The 9,567-nt window shown below is 53.3% G+C and overlaps 1 protein-coding gene and 1 long non-coding RNA gene across 2 annotated transcripts; both read left to right on the top strand.

Moving 5' to 3' along the window:
- Nucleotides 1-1,214: 1,214 nt before the first annotated feature.
- LOC142840115 (uncharacterized) lies at nucleotides 1,215-2,980 on the top strand. Its single transcript, XR_012908896.1, has 3 exons — nucleotides 1,215-1,285; nucleotides 2,099-2,292; nucleotides 2,867-2,980. It is a non-coding gene; the product is annotated as an uncharacterized LOC142840115 (long non-coding RNA).
- Nucleotides 2,981-4,970: 1,990 nt separating this feature from the next.
- LOC142841677 (putative PWWP domain-containing DNA repair factor 4) lies at nucleotides 4,971-7,022 on the top strand. The gene has a single exon (XM_075958572.1). It carries the CDS (start codon nucleotides 4,971-4,973, stop codon nucleotides 7,020-7,022), a length of 2,052 nt encoding a protein of 683 aa, XP_075814687.1.
- Nucleotides 7,023-9,567: the final 2,545 nt, after the last annotated feature.

The raw sequence follows: 9,567 nt of genomic DNA, 5'->3' as shown, positions 1-9,567 counted from the left end.
AACTGTGGACCTGTGGACCCGGATGAATGTCTCACTGACCCAGACATCAGAAAGGGCCATGTGGCAGGTCCCTGCTCCTTTGTGAGCACACATATCGTCCCGCCCACTCTTCTCAGTCCCTGCTTCCTATCAGAGCTTTCCACACAGCCCTTCCAGGCCTCCTCCACTCCACTGGGGAATTTGGGCTCAGGACGTCATCTCAGAGACTAACCTGGGTTTCAGTAACTACTCACTCACCCAGAGGGACGCAGCTCTCCACAATCCTCAGACTCCCTTAGCTCTGTGTCCTCCGGGTGGGCGAGGGAGGGGGCGGCATCCCAGGTCGGCCTCACTATGGGTCAGTGTTCTACCTCTATAGAAAACCATGTCAGCTTATGTGAGCCAGGCTGGCGCTGGTCCGTCTTGAGACCGACCCAGCAATGAAGCATACTTGACTTGGAGCTTTCGGTTGTGCATGCACAAACTGGAAACTCACCTAGGAAGGGCTGAAAGTGCCCGGAACACCTCTGCTCCCTGTTTGCAACGCTCCCACCTGTGGAAGTAAGGACCTGTGCGGAATGGCGGGAATGCTCAAAGGGTACTGAACGAGCCATGTGGAAGGCCCCGAGTCTCTGCAGGGGCATACAAAGCATGGCTTTGAGGTTTCCAAAGCTTCCTGCCATTTGAAGTGGGTTCTCTCTCCTTTCTGCTTGAGATTCACCATGTAATTTTTTTGGGGGGGACAGGGGTGGGGGGAATGATGCTGCTACCTGATATCCTGGAGGTTCAAGGTCCTCCATATTTGTTGCAAAGTGACCTAGAACACTTATTTCCAGCTGGAGAGACAAAGTGCCTGCCTTCCAAATTCTGTCAGGTGAAAAGGTGTCCTTCTCAGACCTGGCCCCTGCCTGATCTTATTATAGTAGAAGGTAGAACGGAGCCTGTCAGCTCTTGTCTTGCCTTGTCCCGGCCCCTTGTCAAAGCCCAGCACCAAGGCCCCTGCACCCTGGAATGGCAGGCAGCATGGTCTTCTGTCGTTGTGTGCATGCTTACTCTGTTTCATGCGTGCAGCTGCAGGGGATGGTGGGGGAACTAGGTGACAGAGATGTAAGTGAACAGTCAGGCAGCCTCCTTCCTGATTTCTACAGAGAACTGGCCTCTTACTAGGGGAGAACGTTTTTCCTGTGACACTGTGGTTGCCATGACAATGGGGACAAGCCATTCTTTCCTGGTTACAGATACATTAGCCAAAGATACTCACAGAGTGGAGACGTGGGATCACTAGACAGACACGCGAGGCACACAGGTAGGTGCCTGCAGCCATCCTGAGTGAATGTGAGCTGGGCCCGTGAGTGTGCCGTGGGTACGTGCTGGCTCTTTCGTGGGACAGGAAAGGTTCTGGCTATTACTGTTTGACGTGAAGCCCCAACGACTGGTGCTCAGCCAGCCCTGTCTCTTTGTCCTCCGGTGACACCTCACCGCGTTGGTGCCAGCTTTATCCTTTCAGGCCCTGAAAGGATAGCTCGGCAACCTACGTAAATGGCTGCCTCGTCGCTGTTTGGCAATGATTGTCACATGTGCTCTTGACAGAATGGCCGTTTTGGTGCGATGGCACCTTACCCGAGAGAGTTGTAGCTTGTGTTGTGTGAGAGAGAGAAGGTGGAAGGCATTTAAGGAGGAGGTCAACGTGGATGAGGACTGGCAGTTCCCTTGTAGGATAGAAGCCGAGGTCTCCAGATCTCTTGGCCTGGAGACCTGACACAAGAAGGGAAGAAATGCCTCCAAAAGACAGCCGCCTCTAAAGTGGCCACTAATCGAAGCTAGGCAGACTGAGGGAAAAAAAAGTCAGTGCGGTATGAGAGCACCTGAAGAAGGGGCAGCATCTGATCCCTCGACGGGTGTTAGTTTGTGCCCGGGTCAGAGTCTTTGCTCTGCTCACAGATGGGTTAAGCATCAGCTGGGCTGTGTTACAGGGTGTGCAGCTGGGGTTTCCCTCTGACCCAGCAGCCCATCATCGGCATCTCTCCCTGTATCTCGGCCCCTGCGTGTGAATAATACACTCTGTGCCCTTTTCGCACCCTCTCGTCAGACTGGGCCCTGTCTGTTTGTCTCACCACAGGGAGGGGAGCCATCTGGAAGTTCCCATCTGGACAAAACGTGAATGGACGTTGCACACGGAGACCGTGTGCGAGTTCTTGACAGAAGGCCTCGGGCACGGGGCCAAAGCATGTGTTGAGACAGGGATTTCAGGATTCCATCTTGCACCCTTCTCCGTGCACCTCTGGGGAAGACTTTGCTGCTTTCATCGGAAAGGTAACTGTTGAAGGTAGTGCACTAGAGGTGATGCCTGAATCGATGGAGCCGGATGGCAAAACTGACAATATTTAAGCAGGTGTAGAAGACGGAGGGCTTTTCTAAGGCACGGCGCAGTAGGCCTGCACAGATGGAATACACACGCCGGGGAGAGCGTGGCCTGATATGGGTGCAGATGTTTTTCTCTGTGACTGAGTTACAGATGCTGCCTGGATGTCCTGGCATGTGGGCTTGAACACAAACTTGATATTCCCGGGTATGTTTTCTAACTCAGGAAGTGTGTGAGGCTGAGAACATCACGCCTGAGGGAAGCAGAAGCTCCTGCAGGCACCCCTGCCTGGGGTGGAAAGCTTGCATTCTATAACTATAACGCGGGCCTCCATGATTGCTAAGGGCACCGAGTGAGCGGTGGGCTCTCTCGTGCTCGAGGTGTGGTACCCGCATATGGATGGGGGCATGGTTGCTTGGGCTAGATGGTGTTCAGTCAGCCTTGCTGGTGAGCATGTGCTCGGAAGGTCCAGCAGAGGGCAGCCGGAAGTAACTGAGGTGCCTATGTTTTCCTCTGTGTCCTCAGCAGATAGATACCTGTGGCCGAGGACTCCACGGAAGCTGGATCAGAGCAGGCCAACCCTGTGAGATCACACAGATTTCTCGGAGGAAGAACCACTGCGGGTGATCCCTAAATTGGACCCCAGATTGCACAGACCACATTTACTATTGCATCACCCAGCAGGTGTGGCCTGGGCCAGACCTAGACTCCTGCATGTTGAGAGCCACTTTATGCACTGTGAGATCAGATTGGAAATCGGTAAGACTTGAACGGGAATACGGCAGAGGGGACACTGTACATCTGAGCAGTGAATAGGGATCTGGTGCTAGAATTACCGATGGGTGTTTATGGATACAGAGGGTGGGAAGGGGAGGGCTGAGGGACTGAAGCGAATATCATTTGCCACCCATATTTCTGTCCGGTCGGGAATTCCCATGGCTAAGGCAAGGCCTGGAGTCCCTAAGGGAGAGGTCGGGGTGCCCGCACTCACCGAAGGGGTCGTGGGCTAACAGGAGTCCCCAAAATGACCAGGCTCCTCAGGGAACTGCGTCAGGAGCCCCGGGTCCACAGTGCTCTGTGGCGCTGTGCCTGGTGCTGGCCCGGTAATGACAGAAGCCGCCTGCGTCTTGGCAGGAACAGTGAGCGACTGTGGCTTGTGAGCCCTCCGTGGTTCTTCCATGTGTGGTCATCGGCACCCTCAGTGGGCCTCTCCTGAGGATCAGACAGATGTGGGCTTTGTTTCCAGAGTGCATGTACGACACGCACGGCATGCTCACGGCTGATAGGAAAACACGGGCCCAAGGCAAGAGCAGTCAGGAAAGGAGTAGACCCCTGACACACACCCACTCACTGTGAGCAGAAAGGGACGAGACTCCACTGAGAAGCACGGGGGAGGCCCTGTGTGGAGAGGCAGAGAATGGAGGGACATGGACGGGAGAGCTACCCTACAGATGAGATTGGACAACACTTAAGATTCAAAGCATGCATTCTGGACTTAGGGATGGGCAAGTGACCATCCAGGGCATCAAACAGCCGCTTTGATTTCCTGTCTGTATAAGACGACCCTGTGGATTAACATTATGGCACAGAGGTTGTGGGCAGGAGAGTTCTGTGGCCTGGAATCTGATGGTAGAACAGTGCCCATCACCAGCAGATATGGGTGTGCAGGGCCCATGGACTTGAGGCAGCAGCAGGAGAGTGGGCAATACCAATGGCGACACTTACCCTGTTGCTCTCATCTGACACTACTGAGTCTGCCAATTAGAAAGCATTTCTCTATGGTGAAGTGCTTTCCTGGGGGGGGGCTCTCCTTTGTGCCACGTGTGCACTTGATCCCATAGCGAGGTCCAGCAGGGAGTTGGGAGCAAGAGGTCAGAACCAAACTATGAGGGGGCGGGGGAAAGGAAGGGAGGCCAGAAGCTATGACAGTCTCAGCAACCATCCTTACCTGCCATGTTATGCAAATCACCATGAAGATTTCCACACACACACACACACACACACACACACACACACACACACACACCGTTCCTCAACCTGGTATCATACTGGTGCAGAAGGCAAGGTGCACTAGGTGTGCACAGGCTTCCTGAGGTGGGGTACAGGGCGGGGGTAGCTCCCTAGGAAAGAAAGCAATGAGGCTCCCCCCACCCGGAAGGAATCCCAGGGAGCCCCCAAGGCATTGGATGGGCAGGAAAATACACAAGCCAAGTAAAGACACTCACCTCTCTGGGAGGAAGTTCACCACCCTAGCCTCAGGGTGGGCGACCATGTGTCACACATCTGCTCTGGATCCTTCCACATCTTCTCAGGCACACACCCTCATCCCTGCGGAACGACAGACTTTGGGCACCCCCTTGCTTTCTCTCTCCTCGCCTCACTGAGCTGTTGCTTCAGTATCCACTAAAGGCTAATTCCGTCCTAATGCAGCTCTGCTTCCCTCTCCCACACTTACAGGGCAGGCCCACATCACCCTGAGAGAGGCCCTCAGGTTGAGTTTGTCTACCAGATTCTGGAGGGAGGACAGCACCCCAGGCAGGGGAGCCAGGCCAGACAGAGACTACCAGCAGGGAGCAGTGCCCACCACAACGCAGGGGGTCACCCTGCCCTGATCAGAACAGCCCCAGCCATGGACTCTGCAGAGTATGTGCTCTGTGGCTGGAAGGGCCAGCTGTGGCCTGCAAGGGTGTTGACCAGACCCAGGATCTCAGCCCATAGTAAGAGGAGAGGGGCCTCTTTCCTGGAGGTCCAAATTCTCTCTGTTGGTGAGAAGACCAGAGTGAGGAGCACAGAGGCGAGGCCCCTAACCAAGTCTGAAATCGTAACCATCGCCTCCTTGGCCAGAAAGGAGTCACAGGGCAATGGCCCGCCAGGGCAGACCAGGACATACAGAAGAGCCCTCAAGGTGGCCCTGGATGTTCTGGGCGAGGGAACCCGCTTATATCAAGGAGAAAGGGCAGGTGGCCGAAGAACCAGCACAGCGGCTCCCAAGGTTCCGAAAGAGGAGACCAGCTCCAGCCCACGCCAGTGCCCGCACCCCCAAGGACGCAACCAGAAAGGCCAAGGGCTCTCCCACAGGAGTCCTGGGAAGCGAGGCCGCCCAGGACCTGTGTTGATGGGCTCAGGGAATGAGCCTGCAGTGCAAGGGGGGGAAGCCCAGGCCCAAGCCACTGTAGAGTCCCCTTACTCTGAAATGCAAGGGAACAGGGTAAGGGGCACCAGAGCGCGGCCAATTTCCTGCAAGTCGCCAATAGGAAATGCTGGTGATAATCCTAGCAAGAGAAAGTTGAGCACCCGGGCCTCTAGGGAGGGTGCCCGTGCTAACAATGAGCATAGACCTGCCTCTGGGCCACCGAGGAGGCACGCCTCTACCTCGCCCAAAGCTCTCAAGCAGCAAGTACGGTGTGGCGGCCTAGAGATCCGGGCCATTGGAGCCCAAAGGAAGACCACCCTCCCAGAGAACAAGGAGGATCCCGGCCCGCTGACCCCGGGGCCAGACTCAGAGGGGGCATCGGCAGCCTGCGCGCCTCCAGTCCCGAGTCTGCGAAGATCAGTCCGCATTGCTGGCAGGAAAAGGAAGATCCATGTGCTGTGTGCACATTGCGGGCTCTCGGGACTGGAAACTCGAGTGCACTCGAAGGTGACTAAGGCCAGGGTCAAGAGGAGAGCCCCTGGAGTTCAGGAAGACTGCCAAGCCACCAGTGTGGCTTCTGCCCAGGAGACGAATACCATCGAACGAGGGATGCTGGTCTGGTTCAAATTCCAGGACCTTCCTTTCTGGCCAGCGGTGGTCAAGAGTGTCAGCAAGAACGACAAGACGGCCAGGGTGCTGCTGATCGAGGGCAACATGCAGTTTGAGCGCAGGGGTGTTCGCGTCCCTCTCCGCAAGCTGAAGCTCCTGGACTGTGGGGAGAGATTCTCCCTCCTGCGGAGAGCCAGCAAAGTGTATGGCCAGGGCATCAGCTGGTGCCTCTCGGTGATCGACCGCTACAGAGAAGACCTCGCCTGTGGCTCCTTCCGGGGCTCCTTTCTGGACTACTACACCGCCCGAGCCAGTTACCCGCTGAGGAGAGCCATTCAAGAGGGCGACCTGCGCATTGATTTCCCCAAGGTGAGCTATGCCGACTTGGAAGACTGGGAGGAGGAGACCGCCCCCGGTGGGAAGAGGCCCCGCAAGAAACTCCTGCCTGACCGCATGAGAGCCGCTTGGGACAGAGCCAACCAGAAGCTCGTAGACTTCATCGTAAAGAGAAAGGGGGCCGACCAGCACCTGCTGGACATCGTGAAGGGCAGGAAACCGTCCCGGTGGCTGGACGACCTCTGGAAGTCAAAGAGGGAAGTCTTCTGCATTGAGACCTATCTGGAGGATGAGGACCAGTTGTATTTCGTGGCCAGACATTTGCAAGAAATATCCAAGGAAGCAGACCAGGCCCTGCTCTCGCTGGCAAGAGGAGACCAAGTCCGGCTCACCATGGAGGTTCTTCTTCCAGAGGCAATCATCTGTTCCATCGCTGCCCTGGATGAGCTCAGCTACAAGGAGGCAGAAGAGAAGTACCTGCGTGGCCCACCTGTGCACTATCGTGAAAAAGAGCTTTTTGAGAAGACCATCCTAAAGGCGGCCCGGAAGAGGTCAGCAGCCAGGATTGGGGCTGGCAGGGACCCTCCTGCACCCACTCCTTAGAAGGGAGCCTCCTCCTTTCTGCCATCCTCCCCTGCAGCTCCACCTCCAAAAGAGAACCATCTGGGAGACTGTGGGGCTTGCTATGACCGCTCCTCACCGCGTACCTGTTTCTCCACACACAGACCCCACCCCTACTCCCCCCCCCCAAATAAACGTTCACAAATGTGCTTGATGTTGCAGATTGTCTACATGGATTCGGCAATTCCTGTTAGCTTCAGGCCGGGCCTAGCCCTCTGTGGCCTGTGCCCAAGCGTGGAGAAGTCCCATGGGGTCTCCTCTCTGGACCGTCACCAGCTATGGGTGGAGTATTAGCTAGCTATGTGCAGACTTGCCCTCTCTGCATGGACCCGACGCACCCAGACAGCACACCAGGTTCCTGATGACACTGTGTCTCTCTGTGTGTCTCTGACTCTTCCCCATACTCCCTGTCCTCTCTAGGGTGCCTTGGATGGGGCAGGTCCCATTGCTTTCTCCATTACCTCCCTCTTTGCTCACTCACGTTGAAGGAGAGGAACACATGTGTGCTTTGAGGCTGTGCTTTGAAGCCAAAGAAGGGGTTGGAAATGTTGTGACCCTAGGGATAGCCTGATTTCAAAGGACTCCCCCCCCTCTCTTTGTGTGTGTGTGTCTCTCTGCGTGTGTCTCTCTCTGCCTCTCTATTTATCTCTCTGTGTGTGAGCACGCTAGTACGCGTGCATGTTTGTGAGTGTGTGTGTGTGTGTGTGCTCCTTTTGATCCTCCTCTCTCTGTCTCCCTGGTGCTGAGATTAAACATACCTGTCCACACACCTTTTTTTCAAATGAGTACTGGATGATGAAGGCAGATTTTACATTATTAATTTCTTTCTGTTATTTGAATATAGTTTTTAATTCTTTGCCTATAAGTTCTTGCAAATTGTTCTTAATGAGAAACTTTACTCAGCGATCAGCAATTTTTGGAGAAAGTATATTATTTTTGTTGTTGTTATTTATTTGGTTTTGTGCTGGACTTGTACATCTAGATTTGGTTTGTTTCCTGAGTTTCTCTTTTTTCTTTTTTAAATTCTCATTTCCTTTCTTCTTTCACTGGGAATAATTACAATGTTTAGAAGAGGACTAAAGTCATAATAACTTTGAAGTGTTGTTTTCCTCTATGACACTGGGATTTAGACCAGAGGCTCTATGTCTAGCCTTTCTCTGAACACTCCCGTAGGTTTTAGAATCTATGTTCCTTTGGGTCTTGCCCTGTGTCAAATCTGTGGGTCCGCAGCTTCCTTTGAAGCAGCAACAAGATGTGCATTCCCCTCACATAGGGTCTTCCCGTCCTTATTCTGGGTCAACAGCTGCCTCTGCTGCTGTGAGGTGTCAAGACCAAAATTCCTATCTGCCCTGGTACCCAACTTCTTCCAGTAGGACGGCATCTAAACTATCTAAACTAAATTAAGTGCCCAGCAACCCTCTCCCAATAAGGTTACATCCTGAGGTAACAAGAGCCAGAGCCTTCCTCTTATGAGTGTGGATTTGTGGAAAATTGAATCCACATCACCCAGGAATCCAGGTCCCTGGAGTCTCCATGAGGTGACAAGCACAGAAGTGCATTTGAATAAAGACCTCTTTCTTGCAAGATGTTGACTTGTTCATGAATGTTGGTTGACTCCTAAAGTAGCTATCACCGAACCCCACAAGACCAAAGGGCAAGCCAGGCAGACCATGTAGGCTGGTAATTTGAGCTAGAAAGAACAAGTGCCCTTGGTGTTACATATTCACAACTCCAGGCTGGACAATCAGGCTGCTGTGTCCATCTGTGCTGCTGTAACAAAATACCTAAGGCAGATCTAACTTACATGAAAACTGTAAATTTACCTCTCACATCACTGGGTGTTGGGTCACTCACCCCTGTTTAGGCTGAGAAACTAGCCAGATGGTCTTCAAGGCAAGATCAATCCACCACTGATTTCCAGTGAGCTTGAAGCTAGCTAAATTGTATCATCATTTTATCTCTCTCATGTCTTCATTTCCCACTGTTCCCACACACACACCAAAGCGCCTGCACTTAGAACTGCAGTGGGGCAAGTGTCTGGGGAGTAAAGAACACATGGAGATGTAGGTCACTCTTGAAATAAGAATGCTAATTTATTATGTTCCAAGGCAGCTTATATAGTGCTCTCCTTGATTAGTGATTATGTCCTAGCTCTCAGGATTTTCTACTGCAAGCCCACCAGAAACCACTTCCTTGTTCTTAGGAACTCATGAGGGTCCCATGCTCAGAACAACTCTCTCTCTCTCTCTCTCTCTCTCTCTCTCTCTCTCTCTCTCTCTCTCTCTGTGTGTGTGTGTGTGTGTGTCTGTGTGTGTGTGTCTGTGTTTTTGTTTGTTTGTTTGCCACTGGCTCTTACAACCCAGAAGACAGACTCACTTGCCATCCAAGGCATTGTGATCCTGAAAATGTCAGGGCACACATAGATGTCATCCCATTCCACTTTATTTGAAGGCCAGAGATTGAGCTTATTTTTGCTATCTCAAAGTTGTTGACAGCAGGTGTGTCCACAAAGGAGACATGCTGACCT

Source organism: Microtus pennsylvanicus, chromosome X, assembly GCF_037038515.1.
Source record: "Microtus pennsylvanicus isolate mMicPen1 chromosome X, mMicPen1.hap1, whole genome shotgun sequence".
Classification (NCBI taxonomy): Eukaryota; Metazoa; Chordata; class Mammalia; order Rodentia; family Cricetidae; genus Microtus; species Microtus pennsylvanicus.
Note: the sequence above shows the minus strand (reverse complement) of the source record. Positions and strands in the feature narration are given on the sequence as shown.

Coding starts and splice junctions, on each gene's coding strand:
- LOC142841677 (XM_075958572.1), top strand. CDS start 4,971: ATGGACTCTGCAGAGTATGTGCTCTGTGGCTGGAAGGGCCAGCTGTGG.